The sequence below is a fragment of the Moschus berezovskii genome, chromosome 1 (genome assembly GCF_049115385.1).
Source record: "Moschus berezovskii isolate FMDL1 chromosome 1, NW_MosBer_1.0, whole genome shotgun sequence".
In the NCBI taxonomy this organism is placed as follows: domain Eukaryota; kingdom Metazoa; phylum Chordata; class Mammalia; order Artiodactyla; family Moschidae; genus Moschus; species Moschus berezovskii.
Window position 1 is genome coordinate 90,225,926 of NC_142460.1, and position 19,997 is coordinate 90,245,922.

Consider the following 19,997-nt stretch of genomic DNA (forward strand, 5'->3'; position numbering starts at 1 on the left):
TCTTTGAAGTTCATTTTTTCAGTCATGGGACAACTTTATCTGTGATGAATGGTAGCCCCTTTTTAATTTGCCATGGAATCACATCATAGAGTGAACAGCTGAATAACACAGCCATCCTTAACTTTAAATACGTTTGATTTAAAATGTTGGTTGCAGATGCTGTCATAACCACAACCTAATTATTAAATGTTTTAAGTGCATGAATATTATTATATAAGGATCCTATAAATGAAATATTAATATACAAAAGAGGGAACTTGCTCTTCCCAATTATTTCAAGAATAGATAAGAAAAATTGGACAGTGAAAAACAGTTAAGAACCATTAACATTAGTCATAATCCCATTTTCCAGAGATAACCACTGTCTGCGTGTGTGTATCTGGTTTTTATACTCATGTACCAGTGTATATACAATTAGGATAAAGTTGTACATGCTATTTTATAATCTGGCTTTCCCACTTAACCTTATTCCATGACAATTCCTGTGGCATTAATTATTCTTGTACAGTCGTGTTTAATGGTTGCATAGAGTGGTTAGACCATGGATTGTTTTACCAGTCCCCTGTGGTTGAACATTTAGGTTTTGTGTGATTTTTCAATAGTATGAAGTCACAATGAATGCCATTACTCCCTACTTTAATATGATTCTAGTACTTAGCATGTAAGCTGTTTTCTGAGTATTTGTGTGCATTTGTCTATGGACAAGGCAGCCTCACAGCTCCCTGGCCATGGTTAAGGGTTCCTTTTCTTTAAGAAGCTAGAAGAGAGCAAAGAAGGTCCGGTTTCCCAGCCTCCTAGAGATATTCTGCTTAGATTACTGGCAAACAAATTGTAAGTATTGGAGAATAAATGAGAAAAGACTTTCAGAGCACCCAGAACAGAGAATTTTAGCAGCTTGGGGCCATTTATCCTACGTAGCAGGTGGACTGAAGATCCAACTCATCTGGATTTGTATTTGCCACTCCCCTGGCCTCCACACCTAGCTCTTTGACCTCTTTAGCCCTTTCTGCCTCTGAATTCTCCACTCAGTAGCTTGACAACTCAAGGGCAACCAGGGTAAAGATCCACAGAGCAGGGACTCCCCTCAGGCCTCTTGTTTCTCCCCACAAGCTGTTGTGTTTCCTCACAGGGCTGTGAAGATTCTGCCTACAGGTAGATGTTAGGGCCATCTCATCTCAGACGGTGGCCTTGCCTTGGGAATGTGTTTTCAGTAGGGGTACTTCTCAGAAATGCCATTTGAATTAGTACACCTTTGTCTGGAACCCAGAGCAGTGGGGAAGAGGAGCTGGGGAAGAAAAGGCAAGGCTGGCTAGCTACAGGGTCCAGCACATAGAGATTAGTGTGGAAGGGGTGCCCAGGACCGTAGCTCTCTGAACATAGGAGAGGGTAAGCACTCAGTCAGCAGCGGCTCTCCCACTGGGGATACTTTCTTTTACATCTGAGGAACCTGGCTTTGGGGAGCAGGAGTGGTTGGGGTGCTTGCCAAATAGCCGGTATTAGGTAGGGGAAAAAATGATAAAAATTCAGAGCAACTACACAGATAAGTATGAGCAGCTTGGCTTACAGGTATGTAGTGGGAAGGTGGAAAGGCAGTTTTTAGTTGCTGTTTTCTGAATTTACTCTATTCACTTACTCATTAACTCATTTATTGACACAGTCAACACTTACTATGTACTAGGGCCCATGCTGGGACTGCTAAGATGAACAGGAAGGAGAGGAGTAACATGGTGACCTACTATCACCTATGTGTCTGGTACCTTCAAATAGATTTTTAATCATCACCACAGCCTGTAAGGTAGGTAGTTTTAATCTCTGATGAAGAAACAGGCCCAGAGATGTTAAGTAAACTGTCCAAGGGCACATAGCTAATAAGTGCTGGAGCTGAGAGTTAGACTTAGTTCTGTCTGAATCCAGAGCCTGTGCTTTACTCAGGGATGTGAGCTGTCTCTCAGGCTGTGCTGCCCTGAGAGAGCTCAACATCTGGTACAAGATGATTTGATGAGCAAATAGTGGCCAGGCTTGTTCTGCTGTGGCTGCCTTACCAGGAACATCTGAGAGCTTCCGTCTCATCCTGCCATGATGCAGCCTCCAGGGGATCATGTTAAATAAGTTTGCAGACTCTCTCTGTCAACTCTAATCCTGACCATAACTCCTCATGGTCTGGGAGTGGTCTTGGGTCAAATTGTCATCACTTTTCTAGAAGGGAAATCTTCAGTTAAGAAGGTATCCAGGAAAGGCACTACCTAGGCATTTACACAACTCATTTTGTGTTTAACCTCACTCATTCTGGCTTTCAGTAACTGTAATGAGAGAAAACCATCTCTGAAGCTTATCTTTGGAACATAGGATCTGGCACTCAGCCTTCACATCCTGCCATCTGCCTCAGATTCCTCTTATCCAAGCTAAGGAATCTAAATCATTTGTCTTCTCTAGTTACTTTCCCTTCTAGCGCAACAACTGTATTGAAGTGAAAGTGAAGTTGCTCAGTCATGTCCGACTCTTTGCAACCCCATGGACTATAGCCTACCAAGCTCCTCTGTCCATGGGATTTTCCAGGCAAGAGTACTGGCGTGGACAGCTATTTTCTTCTCCAGGGGATCTTCCCAACCCAGGGATTGAACCTGGGTCTCCTGCATTGCAGACAGATGCTTTACCATCTGAGCCACCAGGGAAGCCCAGCAACTGTATTGGGTCTCAGCTAAACCCTGAGTGTTAGTGGGCCATGAGTGAGACAGATGCTGGGTGATGGGGTTTACTGATTAGAACTCAAGACAGGTTGTAGACTGTCATTTGACTTTGCTTTAGACTAGTGGTTCTCTACCATTTAGGGAGCCACTGACCCCTTGGACATCTCACGGAAACTGGAATTACACAATTCTCAGAAAAATGAATGTGTATGGACATATATTTAATAAATTGCATGTATTTTCATGAGTTTCAAGGCATTTCCCACCACATACATTTTGATGCAAGGTTGAAAAGCCTGTTTCAGTCTACCAGATGCTCCTGGAATGTGCAGCATAGTATGTCCTCTAAGCAGAGTTGAAGGTTACCTAGGCAACCCTTTACAGATACCCTCCCCTGCCCCAAGCTCCTTGTTTTCCATATTCTGGAGAAGAATTCTAGCTTCATGAGATATTTGGATTACTTTGGTTTCCTATTTAACACATGACATGATTAGTAGTAATTAGTAGTTTAGTTGCTAAGTTGTGTCCAACTCCTGAGACCCCATGGATAGAGTAGCATGCCAGGCTCCTCTGTCCATAGAATTCACCAGGCAAGAATACTGGAGTGGGCTGCCATTTCCTTCTCTGGTGACATGGTTATGCTTCTTTCTAAGATATCAGGCATCATGAGTCAGACTCTTCCTGATCCTGGTCATTTCCTAACTTATGTTGGCTCCTCTTAATGCTAAGTCTGTAAGGGAACTTTGTTGTTTATCTCTGGCAAACATTAACTGCTTTCTCTGATACTGTGGAGAGGGTCTGGGTTGTAGGAGGGAAGCCACCATGTCTTAGCTACTCTTCTCTATTCCCTGAAACCCACTAGAGAGACCTCAGTACTCGCTACTGTCCTGTCCAGTCCTGGACCTTGCTGAGGTACCATAACCTATTGCCTCTTCTCTAGTTACAGCTCCTTCACTTTTCAGACACTTTCTTAAACCTTGAGTTATATTAGCCCTTTGGGATTTTTGTGAATGTTTGTCCCTTGTGTGTACCTCTACCATTATGCTTCTTACCTGACATAAAAATAACATGTTGACGTGTTTGAGTCTCCCTCTAAAGTGAAAGTCCCTTAAGGTCAGAAACTACATTTTTTTCATTTTACCCATAGTGACTGGGACTTTACCTGGCACATATAGATGCTCAGTATTTACTGAGCTGAATTGTACAGTGTTTAGACAATAGCTTAAGGTAATAACTTAAGGCTGGGAGAAATATCAATAACCTCAGATATGCAGATGACACTACCCTTATGGCAGAAAGTGAAGAGGAACTCAAAAGCCTCTTGATGAAAGTGAAAGAGGAGAGTGAAAAGGTTGGCTTGAAGCTCAACATTCAGAAAACAAAGATCATGGCATCTGGTCCCATCACTTCATGGGAAATAGATGGAAAAACAGTGGAAACCGTGTCAGACTTTATTTTTCTGGGCTCCAAAATCACTTCAGATGCTGATTGCAGCCATGAAATTAAAAGACGCTTGCTCCTTGGAAGGAAAGTTATGACCAACCTTAATAGTGTATTAAAAAGCAGAGACGTTACTTTGCCAACCAAGGTCCGTCTAGTCAAGGCAATGGTTTTTCCCGTGGTCATGTATGGATGTGAGAGTTGGACTGTGAAGAAAGCTGATCGCCGAAGAATTGATGCTTTTGAACTGTGGTGTTGGAGAAGACTCTTGAGAGTCCCTTATACTGCAAGGAGATCCAACCAGTCCATTCTAAAGGAGATCAGTCCTGGATGTTCATTGGAGGGACTGATGCTAAAGCTGAAACTGCAATACTTTGGCCACCTCATGCGACAAGTTGACTCACTGGAAGAGACTCTGATGCTGGGAAAGGTTGGGGGCGGGAGGAGAAGGGGACGACGGAGAATGAGATGGCTGGATGGCATCACCGACTCTGTGGACATGAGTTTGAGTGTACTCCGGGAGTTGGTGATGGACAGGGAGGCCTGGCGTGCTGTGATTCATGGGGTCGCGGAGAGTTGGACACGACTGAGCGACTAAACTGAACTGAACTGAACTGAATAACTTAAGGAGAGATTTTAAAATTCCTTAAAACTCTTAAGAGTCTTTCTGTGACCAACTCATCTATGTAAGTTTATTCAGAAACCAACACATAATATTGGGGGACTTGAGTTCATGCTCTCATTTCCATAGGAGGTGTGTGTGTGTGTGTGTCTGTGTCGTGTGATGTACGCAGACCTTTCTTTCTTCATTACTGCAATTATTTGAAAACAATCCCAAAATGACTCTTTCAGTTCTCTACAGTAATGTCTCCATGTCTATGCCCTTCAATACTTTTTCGTATTTGTTTATCTCTGATACCTCTTAACGTCTCTATTATCTCTGACTCTTTCTCATTTGGTTCATATATCCTAAGGCAGGCTGGACAGCAGCCACTCTGAGTAGCAACTGTGCAATTAACTCAGGACCAAGGACAGCAGCACGCATGTCCTTAAAGTGGGAGAAGGGGCTTTAGCTTGCTAAAGTTTATTCAACAATATGACCTTTGGGTATGGCCTTTCTCACCTGTCAGGCTGCACTTGCAATTAGGCAAATCTGTTTTTCACTTTGGCCCTTAGGTTCTCCATGTCTGTGGTGGACCTGTGTCCAGTCTGTGCCCAATATGTCCCTCTGGCATTGCTTCCACCGATGGGCCATTTCATGTTTGGATGCCTGCTTGAGTGCCTTCTATAATGACAGAGGCCTAAGCTGACTTTTCTTCAAGTCAACAGTTTCATTTTCAACTAAAGTCATAATATCCTGATTAAAGTAAAATTAACTAAAATGTTATTGATATGCACACTGGGGAAGAAGGAAAGACACTGAGAGTGAGGGTTCCAAGGAGTAGACCTTTTGCATGCCTAAACCTCCACAGTACACACCCTTTGCCTCTGAGTACCTGACTGCTGCTGTTGCCAAGTCACTTCAGTCGTGTCCGACTCTGTGAGACCCCATAGACGGAAGCCCACCAGGCACCCCTGTCCCTGGGACTCCCCAGGCAAGAACACTGGAGTGGGTTGCCATTTCCTTCTCCAATGTGTGAAAGAGAAAAGTGAAAGTGAAGTCGCTCAGTCATGTCCGACCCTTAGCAATCCCATGGACTGCAGCCCACCAGGCTCCTCCATCCATGGGGTTTTCTAGGCAAGAGTACTGGAGTGGCTTGCCATTGCCTTCTCCGGAGTACCTGTATAGCTCTCTCTAAACACAGTATAAAAGCAAATATACTGCTAATGTTCAGCAGCTTATTTATATTCATCTCTGGCTAATGTTCTGTGTTACTTTGAGGACCCATCCAAGAGTAATGCTCAGTGTAACAAAAAGATGATAAATCTCCCACCATCACCACCATCTGTAAGGTATGAGCACTTTAAATAACCTGATCAGTTAGAAAAGACTCTGTTAAAAAAAGTGATGAGCAGTATAATTTCTTTTGAAGTGGCCATTTTCTTGTGTCCAGAGTACATTAAATGATGGCAACTTTTCTGGGAAGGGAGGGAGGGAGAGTGAGTGAACCTGTGTATTGCAGCTGAAGTCTCAACTCAAGCTAATATTAAAGCTTGTGAAGAATAAACAGAAATGGTTTACTCATTAGCTGGGCTCAGAGAGGTGTTACCCATATGTTTAAAGTGCTAATTATTAGTGATCTTTCAAGGAGCTAATTTAGTAATGGTAAGTGTTACATATTTCTGCTCTTCAGAAGTAGCCTATTAGCCAGGCCTTTATATCTGATATTGACTTTAGGAAGTTAACAGTCAAATAGGCCACAGTTAGAGTTTGTGTGAAGCATGAGAGAGAGAAAGATGGAGATGGGGTAGAAGCAGGCACAAAGCGGGACCAGGAGAGGCAGAGGCATAGCTGCTATTAAACACCTTTTGTGTAGAAGGCACTGTGGATGAATAAGATTCAGTTCCTGGGTCACTTATTAAGCACCAACTGTGTGCCATGCACTGGAGGTATGGAGAAAAGCACCCAGTTCCTTCCCTCAAGAGCTTAAGAGTCTAGACAAAGATCTCAATTCAGGGGTGGAGATCTCATTGCAGTGGGGTGCTTGCCATGTGGTGTAGAGAGAAGGGAAGCCGTGTCAACCTGGGGTCAGGAAGGAGCTAGGGAAGGTACTGTGGGGAAGAGGCACACTTCACTATGAAGAAGGGCAAAAAGTGGTCATTGTGAGGAGTGACATTCAAATGCATGCCAGAGTTCAGAGAAGGTAGACCTTGCATTTCCTTGTGTAAAGACGGCTCAGTCTGGCCATCCTTGCCAGTTTCTGGCATAATGCCTCATCAATTTGCTTAGAAAAGCTTAATTTTAGTCATTACTGAGAGAGGAGCCCTTTTGTATTTTGCACCATTGCCCCCGCCTCCTGCCCTTTCTGCATTGAGATCAGGTGAGCTGAGGCTTGTGAATATCCTTCTCTCCGAAGTTCTATGGCCTGGTGCTGTGGGGGTGAGAGCCTGCCACACTCTCACTGCTCTGTGGCTGCTGCTCATGGGGTGGGAGGATGCTGCTGGCTGGTCTGACATTTGCAAGTGTCAGTGGTGAAGGACATTGCAGGGAGTCAGCCTGACTGGAGGCAGTGGGTCCCCAGACTGGGGAGAAGCAATGAATCCCCACACTGTGCTGTGTGTCTGTTGCTGGCACAAAGCTGTTCCGTCTCTTTCTCGGCCAGATTTGTTCCTTCCGTTCAGCTCTGCACACACTTCCTGCCTCAGTGGCAGGTGTTTTAAGGAGAGTGCCAAGGAACATATTTATAGTCCCTGAAAGAGTTTCCCACAGGCAGTTGCCTCAGTAGCTCATTAGTGTCTGTAAAGACGAGACAAGACAATCACCTCCATCTGTGTGTGTGTGTGTATCCAGCTCTTTATCTCTCTCACCCTTTCCCCTCTCAAATATAGGAAAAGAGGAAGGAAAGAAAGGACAGTGAGGGGAAAAAAGATCACCACCTCTTTGCACCAGTGGGTTCCCGCTCATCCCAGCTGCACTGACAGCATCTTCTCCCAAGAGCTTTCCCCCAACTAGTCCCCACACAGAAGGAGCCATGTCCTTAAGTCTCTTCCCTTTATGAATTGTTCCATGTTGCATCTTCATGGGGTCTTCCCCAAACTCCCAGCCTGGCAGGCTCCCAGGAGGTACCTAGCAAGCAAACATTCCTCCTGCCTCTCTTGGAACCTAGGGAAGATATAAAGAGGCCAAGTTCCAGTGCCTCCCACACCCCATCCCACCAACCACCTCAGCAGGGGCTATGTGTCCCGTCCTACCCTGTCTCCCTGAAGACAGAACAGGATGTAACATGGAGGTTGGAGTCAGTGCCTGCTGGGTCCAACTCTATTCTGGAACTAAAGCCTTCCTTTGGGACCAGCCAGATTCCACCAGCTCTGGTCCTTACTGTGGCACAATCCAGCTCTCTGAGCTTCTGTAGGCATTTGCAGCCACATCTTTGCTGGAGGCCTTCTCAGGAGCCCAGCCTGTTGAGACTGATCAGGTTCAGCGTGAGATCACACAGCCCACCCTTTACCACCATGCCTTTCTAACCCTGCTCTTCTGTTCAGCCAGTAATCTCTCCAACTATAGCACACAGCTTGCTTGCCCCCTTCTCTCTGCCTTGGCATGTACTGCTTCCCATCAGAGCATTATTCTTTGGCCTCTCCCTTATTCAAAATCTGGTTCAAAAATCACCTTCTGGGGGAACCATCCTGACAACTCACCACTCTTACTGTCTGTCTTCTTAGGACCTGTTTGTGCTCAGTTTCAGTTCAGTATTTCTTCAGCCTCTTTTGCATGACAGGCACTGTGCTGGGTGCTAGGGTAGAACACCAAGGAAGACATGGTCCCCACCCTTGGATATGGGGGTCAGCTAACGGGGGAACAGAATGAAAACACAGAAGTGCCTTTTAGGAGTGACAGAGTACAAGGTATAGTCAGGGACAGCTCAACTTGACAGGGGGTTCAAAGAAACTGCCCAGAAGGAGTGATTCATTAGAGAAAGATATAAGAGATGTAGAATCAACAGTTATCAAGTGACTGAATCGATATTTGCAATGGAGGGGAGTCTAGGACACGCCTCCAAGTTTCTGTTTGTTTCAGTCAGTGGATGATGGCAGCAGTAATCAGGGTAGAGGGGATGTGGGCCAGCCATGTTGGAGGCAGGATGGGAGGATCTTTATCAGGATCTCAGAATCTAAGTTGTCTTTTTGTATTGTGTCTGGTAGCTTTCTGGCGTCAGAGGTAATAGGCATTAGGTATTAGGCAGAAAACTCTCAGAGGGCAAAAACTGGGTCTCCTCTCCTGAGGAGCAAATTGCCTGGGATGAGCACTGTGTTCTCCATAGATGTGAGGCTCCCGAGGGTGACAGCACCTCTCCTTCCTCTGTTTCTCATCCAGCGTTGCCCAGCGTCCAGGGCTTTGTACCCATGGGTGGGAGTGCGGGTGTGGGAAACAGGCGCCAGCCGCCTGGGTGCTGTATCCTCCAGGGCTGTCTCAGAGATGGCATCAGTGACAGTGTTTGTGGCACCGAGAACACTTCCAGAAGGCAGAGGGCTCTGAGGCCTGGTGAACTGAGGAAGATTTGTCATGAAATTAAAGCATTTGGTCCATGAGAAAGTGGTTTAAACTACCAAAATTCTGAGCAGTTTGAACAAGTGTTATTCATAAACATTCCTGCCATCAAAACATATGACATGGTCCAGTGTCAGTGCTCTGGAGGAGGATAGCCTTCCTGGATAGCCTTTTTATTCCAGAGCTGGGTTTGAGTTTTGGGTCACAGAGTAATGGTTGAATCTCTGGAATCCTGTGCAGGGGGTTGGTCAGGAGCAGAATCCCTAGATCAGATTTTAGAGGTTCTGTTTAGACTGGGCTAAAGGATGCTTTTGTCTATCTCTGCCTCTGAGGCAACTCTGGAATAGAAAGACAAACTTCAAAGCATGGCACTTTCCTAAACATAATGTGCATTCCTCACCTGAGCTTCTTGTGAAAATAAAGGCTCTGATTCTGTTGGTCTGAGGTAGGGCCTGGGATTCTGCATTTCTAGCAAGATTCTAGCTGGTAGGTGATGCTTGTTACATTAAGTAGCAAGCAGTTAGGACTCATCCTTAAGAAGGCTTTCCCTTGGATTCTTTTGCATTCTGTACGTATATTATCCTGTCTCTGATAACAGCTCACTGTCTTATCTACACACCTATTTACCTCTGCCTGGAAGCCTCCTGCAGAGCCAGATCCATTTCTTGCTTGTCAAAGTATTACCAAAGCTTAACATAAGGCCTCACACATAATAGGGTTCAAGAAATAATTGATAAAAGAATGACTCTGGGAATAGGAAATTGTCCAAATAGTGCCCAAAGTAAGGTTTGGCCTCATGAGCTCTTGGAACTCTCAGCTCTAAGCCACATCTCTTTTGTGTGGCAGATCAGTCAGTCTTTCAGTGCCACCATGATCAAGCCTTCCATCCTAGACACCATAGGGTTGGAGTGGAAAGAGGAGACGGAGACCTGCGCACTGGGCAACTTGCTGTCTCAGTAGCTAAACAGGGTTTGGGTCCATTTGATGCAACATTAGAATACTTAACACAGTAACTTCTGAGTGCAAATTAAGGGGGAGTGACTGCAAACCAAAAGGAAATAAAGAGCAATCCATGGATACCCTGGCAGCTTTCACCTCCACATGTTCAACATTAACTATTTGTGTCTTGTTGAAGTCAGGATTGCTTCCTAAAGGAGGTTAGCCTGGATGATGCCCCAGCTTCCCTGAGAGACTCCCTGCTATCCCAGAGCTACAGAACCACAAACAGGACCTGTGACAGAGGGCCAGTCCTGCTCCTGCCTCAGGGAGCCACACAGAGGCTGGGAGCCAGATGAGGGTGATTGGCATCTTCTTGCATGGGAACAGTGACTAGGAAACTGTGAAGAGGAGCAGGCAGCAGCAATGTGAGCACAGCCCATTTAGAGTGAGGAGTAGGCAAGAGTGGGGCTTGGAGAAGGCCCATGCTGGAGATCCTGGGGCGACGGCAGTGGTAATTTTTACTTCCCTAATAGATGCAGAGCATTTGAACGTTGCTAATTAACAGAACAGCAGGCTTGTAATTCTGACAGCAGCAGGACATGAATGGGGTGGGACTAGCACTGAAAGCCAGCGAAGTGTGTATTTGTCCATAAGATAAAACACAGCATTCATGTTGGGTCAGGTCCATGAGAGAGCCTCCTGATTTTTTCTTTTCCTGCAGTAACCGCAAGAGCACAGGGGCTTTTATTTCTTCCCAGGCTTTCTTTAGAGGTAGCAAGGGGTCTGGGGTGTATAGTCTGTTAGTGCCATCAAATACACCTTTATATCAGAGAGAGAATTTGCCATTCAGGCCTGCCTCCTTCAAAGTGTGATGCCCCCAGAAGTTCTCCTGTCACTAGTCTCTGATTTTGGTAACTTGGCTGTCTGCAAAATGGTGTGATGTGCCCTGAGTATTCCAATCTCTAAATTGATTCCTGGGGAAGAATGGACTGGAAGGCCAAGGAAGAGTTGTTCTATCTTCCTGAAGTGCACTGAATCATGTCAGGAAATTGGTTCTTTCAAAGCATACTGATTTGATAATCTAAGGATCTCAAAGGCCAATAAATATGAGGAAAAGGTTTAAAAAGTCTCAGAATACTAGAGCTAAGTGGTACCCTGGAGATCAGACAGATGAGGCCACTGACCTTGTGCAAGTCACTTTAGGAAAGGTTCACATTTCATTCATATATTTATTTTGTCATCAAATATTTATTGAACATTTACTATGAGTCTGTTCAGACATGTACCTAGTAGTGAAAACATGTTGCTATTTCATTGGTTCTGTTTGAGTTAGTGTTCAATGAAGTTCTCCTTTCTTACAGATTATGTGTGACAGCTGGTTTCACAAGGGCTATGGGGTTATTGATACATAGGATCTTTAGCCAGTGCAAATAGATTTTCTATGCAAGGTCACCAACTTCTGAGCTGCTGGACTAATTAGTTTAGCTCTGCTTGACTTTACCTAATACATACATTGTTGAAAAGTTATTTGTAATTCAATTTCTGGCAAATAAGAAACTAATTCAAACCACTGAGGCAACTTTTATTTAAAGAGACCCTGTAGCACATCCTTTTATAATGTGAATAATGTTGCTGTTGGAAATGATTATCCTTTAGTTAGGATTTTGTAAACCTGGACCCTTTAGGTTTTCTTATGGTTGGACACACAGCCTAGGAGATAGCTCAGCTGTGGTCTGAACTGGATGGGGGAAACTCTGGCCTGGGAAGAGAAAGGACCCCCAACCCCCTGCCAGGAATCATAGACCAGCCCAACCCAAGATAGTGACATTTACTTGGAGCAATTACTGCAAGCTGCCTGGACAAGCTGCTCCTCTTCTCTCAGGCCTTGGAGTCTGGAGTGGAGAAGGAGGAGGTGGGGCTTGATGAATGGGGTCTGCAGAATGGAATTCCAAGCTCTCTCTGTCTCTCCACAGGTAGGAGGGAGCAGGATGGGTAACCTTTTGCTTCTGTTATGGCATTTTCCTCCTTAATTGTCTAGTTAACTGTGTGGAAATTAGAGCCACACAGAAAATCGTATACTTTACTGGGCTTCCCTTGTGGCTCAGCTGGTAAAGAATTTGCCTGCAATACGGGAGACCTGGGTTTGATCCCTGGCTTTGATCCCTGGGTTGGGAAGATCCCTTGGAGAAGGAAAAGGCTACAGCAACTTTCACTTTCTGTATACTTTAACATGGTAGAGCAGAAGAGGAACAACAGTGGAAAAAAATAGGACAAGAGTTTAGGACTCAAGAGGGTTATGTGGATTGTTGTTATACAGTAATATTTCGTTAGCTTGGGTCTTGCTGTTAATCTGGAAGGACACAGAACTGAAGTTTAACTTTTCTTATTAAATTTTTTTCTCTAGAAATTAATAGTGTATGTAGTGATGTCAAGGAGAGTGTTTTAAAACTGATGTATAGAAAGATGTATTCCATATATGAAAATAAAACTTTTGATGCAGATATATCATTCTGTGCGCATAACTCATGTGTTAAAGATGATCTCTGTCTCGCTGGTAAAGTCTAATGGGATTCTTCTTTGTCCAGGAAACTGAAGCTTATTTTTATTGCATCACAGTGAAAAATTATCTATGTATCTATTTGTAATTTTTTACAATAATTTATGTTGATCCTTGGAGAAGGCAATGGCAACCCACTCCAGTGTTCTTGCCTGGAAAATCCCATGGAAGGAGGAGCCTGGTAGGCTGCAGTCCATGGGGTCGCGAAGCGTCAGACGTGACTGAGCAACTTCACTTTCAGTTTTCACTTTCCTGCATTGGAGAAGGAAATGGCAACCCACTCCAGTGTTCTTGCCTGGAGAATCCCAGGGACGGAGGAGCCTGGTGGGCTTCCGTCTATGGGGTCGCACAGAGTTGGACACGACTGAAGCAACTTAGCGCAGCAGCAGCACGTTGATCCTAATTACTTTCTACTGGTGAGGTTTAATAGCTTTCCTTTGTTGGAAGATAAAGTCAGAGCATAAAGATCAGTAGAAACAAAGATAGAAAGTACAAAAAGTTCTATAGTTAGAACTTTCTTTTTATGGTGTTATTTTTTTCCCTCTATTGCCCACAGTCTTCTCAAAGTGAGCCTTGCAGCTGGTTACTTCAGCATCAGCTGCTCTGGGTCAGCTTGTAAAGAGAAGCAAATGATGAGCAGAAAGCATCACTGTCTACATTTAGTGAAAAATGAAAATGAAGAAATAGATGGAAGGGTCAGAGATCCTTTGTAAATTTGTCTTGGGCTAGCATATGACCTCTTACCATGGACACTGGCATTCTGGGGCTGCTTCTCTTCTTTGGTTGAGTGTGCAACTGTCTTATTTCCCTTCTCTAGGCAGTGATCTTAGTCCTGGGGTGTTGCCAAAATTCCCAACAATTTTGGATGCTTGAAATAGTCAGTGATTAGGAATTGAGACGCCTTGAGCAAGACCATCTTGTTCAGAACGTTTCTCCCCTTTGTAGATTATCAGGTTGGGAACATAAGGGAGAAAGCCAAGTGGAGAAAGGCACTTGAAGGGGTGTCCATGGTCTCTAGCTCTGTCCCACTGAGCCCACACAGGGCTGCCTTTCTTCTGGGGTCCCTCTGTGCCATGTTCCTGGAGTTGGTACACAGCAGAAATTCCATTTACAGCTTGCAGGGCTCTGAGTGTGGGCTGGCTCTCCCTGAGAGTCCTCTGGGGTACTCAGGATAAATGACAAGGGGTGGAGAGATGGCCTGGAGTTTGTATGTGTGCATGTGTAAGCTGAGTCCTCCCCTCCCACACATCTCACACCAGGCCGGGTTGTCCTTTGCTTCCCGAGGCTGCTCTTTCTCCAGGCACATTATTATTGTCTGTTCTGTGTGAGCCCCAGGCCTCTGCCTCCAGCCTCCTAAAAGGAGCACAATTAGACCCCAGAAAGGACTTTCCACGTGAGAAATGAGATTTAGGCAGAGTGAGTTGCTGAAGAAGGGAGTCCTTTTGCTTCCCGTGAAATTGACATTGCTCATCAGTTGTCCATTGTGGACTGATGACAGTGCACCAAAGGGAAGGGAGAAGAGGTGGAAAATGGTATTGCACTCAACTTTGCTTCTCACTCGGGAATTTTCACTTTTTCCATCTGTAAAATGAAGACCAACAGTTGCTATGCCATATAGAGGAAAAAGCAAAAGGACTTATTTAGGGCATTGTGGTCCATCTTGATGTTAACTTGACCTGTTCAACAGATATTTACTGAGTGTCTAGTGTGTAACATTCACTATGTACCAGCCACCGTGCTAGCACTGGAAGTACAAAAACGATTTCCAAAAAGCCCCCATCTTCAAGTGCACAGCAATGGGGCTGTAGTTTTGCTTCCAGGACATGGTACTTCGTGTATATTTTGAGGGGGTGACTTGCATTGTCCTCTTCTTGAAAAGGACCCAGAGGGGCGTACTCTTGGTCACCCCTGTGGACTGGCATCATGTCAAAGTGTCCTTTCTGTTGTGGAGCCTCTCCTGCTCTTGGGCTAGGCTGTGGGCCCCAAACAAGGCATTATTTTCTGGTCCATGAGGGGATTGAAGAGCTAAGGGGGAACCAAGGGATTCAGTCTTTTGACCCCTTTCACTATGATTCCTTCTGTTTTGTTCTCTGACAGGCTCTTTTCGGAATGATGGTTTGAAAGCTTCTGATGTCCTTCCCATCCTAAAGGAAAAAGTGGCCTTCGTGTCTGGTGAGTGTCTATGCAAGTTTCCTCCGTTGCAGATCTAGAGAAGTGTGTGTGTGTGTGTGTTTGTTGTGAATGTGTGCAGGCACGCACTTCTTTGTGTGCTAATGAGAAAGAGGTGGGGTGGAGGTGATATTCAGAGCAGCTGCTCCGCTCTCCAGAGACAGGCAGACAGGGAAAGGAGCACTTTGGTCCCCCCTGGGTGTTCTGGAGGACATTCACAACCAACGGTGGGTTCATCATGCACCCACGCACATCCACCTCACCTTGCCCTGCCCTTCCAGGCCTGTCAGGCCTGTGGGAGCTGCTGAGGCCCCTCTGAGAGATGCAAGGGTCTGTCCCCTTCACACCTTCCCACAGGTTTTTTTTAGGTTCGTCTCTGAGTAGGTCAAGGACAAGAGATGTAAATTTTTTTCTGACTCTTCCTTATCTCTTCTTCTAGCAAAGGGAACTCAAGTGAGTATCTGTATCTGTTTTTTGTTTTTCTGAATAATATTCATTTCTGACTTTTCTCTACAGCATATCTTGTGCACCCAGTCCTTTTAATGTCTAATTCAGGAATCAACAAACTATAGCCTGTGTTTTGCTGCAGGCAAGGCACTTGTTTTTGCAAATAAAGTTTTATTGGAATATAGCCCATGTGCATTCATTTAGTAGTGTATTAGCTTCCTCTTGCCACAAACTTGGTGGCTTACAACAATAGATATGTATTTGCTCACAGTTATGGAGGCCAAAAGTCCAAAATCAGTTTCCTGGACTGAAATCAAGATGTGAGCAGGGCTGTTCTCCCTCCAGAGGTTCTGGGGGAGAATTTGATTCTTGCCTATCTTAGCTTCTGGGGGCTGCCATCATCCCTTGGCCTGTGGCCATGTCACTCCCATCTCTGCCTCCCTGGTGGTATTGCCTTCTGCTCTTCTGTTTGCGTCAGATCCTTCTGCCTCACAATAAGGATACCTGTGACTGCACTTGGGGCCCACTCAGACCACCCAGCATAATCTTCCCATCTCTAGAGTCCTAACAATCACTATCTATAGAAACTCTTTTTCCAAATAAGGTAACATTTACAGGTTCCAGAGATTAGGGCTTGATATGCTTGGGGGCCATTATTCAATCTACTACCAGTGTTGCCAATGGCTGCTTTGTTGCTGTAATAGCAGAGTTGAATAGTTCTACCAGAGACCAGATGGCCACAGGCCTAAAATATTTACTGTCTGACCCTTTAAGAAAAAGTCTGATAACTGCTGATGTAATTGAAACTGAACTATGAGCTGTACCAGCATCACTATGGGTGCCAGTTCTAGACCATCAATATAGGCCTCCTGGCTCAGAGTCTTTAGCAGGGGCTGGGGGAATGGCAGTGTGAGTAGCCAGGGATCATATTAAAAAAAAAAAAAAACTAACACCCAGGTACTTAAGCTTCATGGATTGAACTTTTGTTTCTGGATGATTCTGGCCATCTACAAGGAGTGACAATGGAATCACAGAGAGAGAGCCAGCACAGTCTTTCAGTGCAGGGGTTCGCTCCATAGGCACTGCTGGGCGCACTGATGGGTGACGCCAAAATGGAGAGAAGGGAGAAGGCGGGGGCTGAGGAAGGAGAAACCAAGCAGCAGGTGTCTCCCACCTGACCGGAGGGGAGACTGATAACTCAGAGTGTAGGGATGGGAAGTGAAGGCGGAGTATGTGATGGGAGTAGTCAAGCCTCTGTAAGTACTAAGTGCATTCTATATTATTATTATTAGTAGTAGTAGCAGTAGTAGTGGTATCCTGGTGGTTTAGATGGTAAAGAATCCGCCTGCAATGTGGGACACCCAGGTTTGATCCTTAGGTTGGGAAGATCCCCTGGAGAAGGGCATGCCAACCCACTCCAGTATTCATGCCTGGGGAATCCTCATGGGCAGAGGGACCTGGCAGGCTACTGCAGGTTACAGTCTATGGGGTCGCAAAAAGTCAGACACGACTGAGCGACTAAGCACAGCAGTGTAATGGTAATAATAATATGGTGTTTTGCTACTGTTTTTGCTGTTAGAGAGAGTGGCTGGGACGCTGCCTTTCTCCATTAGCGTTGCTGCTGCTGCTAAGTCACTTCAGTCGTGTCCAACTCTGTGCGACCCCATAGACGGCAGCCCACCAGGCTCCGCCATCCTTGGGATTTTCCAGGCAAGAGTCCTGGAGTGGGGTGCCATTGCCTTCTTCACCATTAGCTTTAGGCACTGGTATATCTTATTAGGTAATGAGCCCCTGTCACTGAAGAAGCTGAAGCTGAGGCTGGATCCTTGACTCAATCAGGTGGCAGCGAGTTCAGTATAGGTGGAGACAGAAGACAGCCTCTGAAGCCTTCATAAACTTGGATCTGAGTGCTCACTGAGCATTTTGGGAAGACCTTGTATAGAAGTCTTGGGATTGCCGGGCAGCACCAGGGCTCTGACCTCTACTGCTGTCCATTATCTGGGCTCCCAGGACATGGCCCACAATCTCTAGGGAGCCAGAGCATTTCTCTTCCTCTTCTTTAATGCCTTGAACCTGTTTAACCAGGTGTCCTACCTCTCCCCAGGTGTCCTGCTTATTCTTCCATTCTCTTATGACTGATGCTCCCTCTATCTGCAGTGCCTTCCCCATACCTTTGAGCCGTACCTCTGCTTCCCAAGTCAGTTCTCACTTTGCCTCCTTCTGGAGGCCATCCTGGCTTTAATGCATACCCTCTGAGCACCATCCTGTTGCACAGCAGTTCAGGACATATGCATGCAGACAAGTTACAGTCTGACATCAGGACCCTAGCTTGATTGTTTGTGGCTTATTTTTTCCCATGTGATTTCCATTAGAGCCCTGGAGCAGGGTCCAACCATCCCTAGAAAAGAGCTTTCCAACTGTCAGGAGGTGTCCTCAGGGTGAACAGAGCAGCAATGTGCCAGAAAGATGGTCAGTCAAGAGAGAGGCAGGTAGCTGCTTCCCAGAGTGGGACCAAGGGGGCCAGTGGGCAACTCATGCCCTTGTGTCCACGTGGGCCACCCTTTCCCCTGGAAACCACAAGTCTGTTCTCTATGTGGGGTAAGTTTTATTCATTTGCAAGTGGTGCCAGGAACTTTGGGGCTTAGGGAGTGTTGTCCTTCTGTGCCTGGTAAGGACACTGAGGGTGCCAGGGAGATGACTGGCTGCAGCTAAAAAAAACCCCAAACAAAAAACAAACCAAAAAAGGCGCTTGTATCCTAAGCTTTTAGAACACCAAACACAAATATAAAAATAAAGAAACCCAGAATTAAGTAATGCAGTGTAGCGGATCCATGTCTCTCTGAGAAGAAGCCCTGCAGGAAGTGCTGAGCAGAGAAACCAAGTGCTGGTTAAGCCCCCTCCCCTGCTGGTGCCCTGGTGTGGCCAAGACGAGGGGAAGCTGTGCTGCCATGGGAACACGCATTTGGAATAATTCAGGGCCCACCAGTGTGTGGGCGAGTGCACGTGTGTGCATCAGAATCTGTGGCTGTGCTCAGGCAGCCTGCGGCGTTCCAGCCCTGCCCCATCCTGCTCTGTGTTCTCAGCCATGAGCTCTCCCTCTGCTTTCTCTCCAGCTTCCTTCATGTGCTTCTGCCTTCCACTTTCAGCACCCATTGGCCCTTCTCTCCAGCCTCCCTGTGTGCTTTTCACCCTTTTCACCCTGTTCTCTGTGTGTGCTCACACCCTCATCTGGCTCCTCCTGATGTCCCTCTTCGCCACCTTATCAACCATCAACATCATGCCCATTGTTCTCAGAGGAACTCCACACTGCTGTGGCACCACTGTTTATACTCTGGACCCATATCTCAAAGCATGTTCCGTAGAACAACAGGTACATGAGATGATCCTCAAAAAAGAAAGAAGGGCTTACTCTCAAGTAAGGTTGGATAATGCTGCCTATTGTAGCCACCTTCTTAGAGACTGTCCATTCAAAACATGAAAGCATTTCCCAAAATACAAATAACATATTCTCTTAAAAATACCCTGTGTATCCATCAGCATCTTGTGGAACTATAGTTTTATGGGCCAAACTTTTGGTATGATTCCCTAGAGGTGTTTTTCTTGTCATCCTCCAAAATTACCCTAATCTACTTGTCCCCACTGGAGCTTGGTTCCCCCTGAAAAATACGAGTGCCATCTTCCTCCACCTCAATCAGCAAAGCCTTAACTTCCCTTGCCTTTGAACTTGCCTCCTACATAGCCCTGCCCTGCCCTGCCCTGCTTTTGCAGGAGACCAGTGCCTTTTCTAGCACATCAAACCACTCCCTCCGTATTTATCCTCTATATTCCCATCTTCTATTCCCAGCACTAAAGCCTCAATTAACTGGCAAACAGCAGGTATTGGATAAGTAAAGGGATGGCAGTGCTGAAGATCCTGCCACCATCTCTATCATCTTTTAAAAACTTTGCTCTTTTTGTCTCCACTCCTTGACTTTAGCAAAGGGTTCTCTTTCTTTGTCTCTACTTAGTACCCTCTGGAACCTCAGCACTCATGTTAATTATCAGTCAAATCCTATAGCTTCATGGCTCCTCAATCTCCTTGGCACTGAAGTCTTCCACCTCCTTACTGTAGCCATGCACATTCAAGACCTTGACCTTGATATGTCTGTCTGTAGCCTTAGCTTCTTATCCATGAGCGCTCTTGGTGTTCCCCTGTCAGTTGGAAAGGTATGGATATCAGGTAAATAAAACATGTTGTTTCCTCTCCTTTGAGAACTCACAAAGAAGCAGGCCATTTTCCTTCCTCCCCAAGTCCTCCCCACTTAATCTATGCATTAGCTCTGTTCTGCCTTCACTAAGGTTACAGCCTAGCATGGACGCCATGGCCAGACCTTCAGCAGAGCTCTCATTAAAGCCAGATACCCTGCCACCTACCCTTAAACCTACATCATACCCAGTCCTGCTGTCCATTCTCTAGGAACAGTCTCCAAAGATGGTCCATGCTTCTTTTTCCCAGTACCTTAAGCCTACTCTGTCCTTCAACACTATTTTACCTAGACAAAGTGCCTCGTGGGCAGGCTGAACTCTTTGTCTTTCTAACTTATGTCTGCGTTTTCCCCTCCTCTTTGAG

General features: G+C 45.6%; 1 protein-coding gene across 16 annotated transcripts in view; it reads left to right on the forward strand.

The window, feature by feature from the left end:
• KALRN (kalirin RhoGEF kinase) overlaps positions 1–19,997 on the forward strand; it is a 671,338-nt gene that overhangs the window by 187,042 nt on the left and 464,299 nt on the right. For all 16 annotated transcript variants that reach the window (XM_088837656.1, XM_055396730.2, XM_088837661.1 and 13 more), the window contains exon 2: positions 14,870–14,944. In XM_088837656.1, the coding sequence (XP_088693782.1) occupies positions 14,870–14,944 (75 nt within the window). The remainder of the gene's footprint in view (positions 1–14,869; positions 14,945–19,997) is intronic.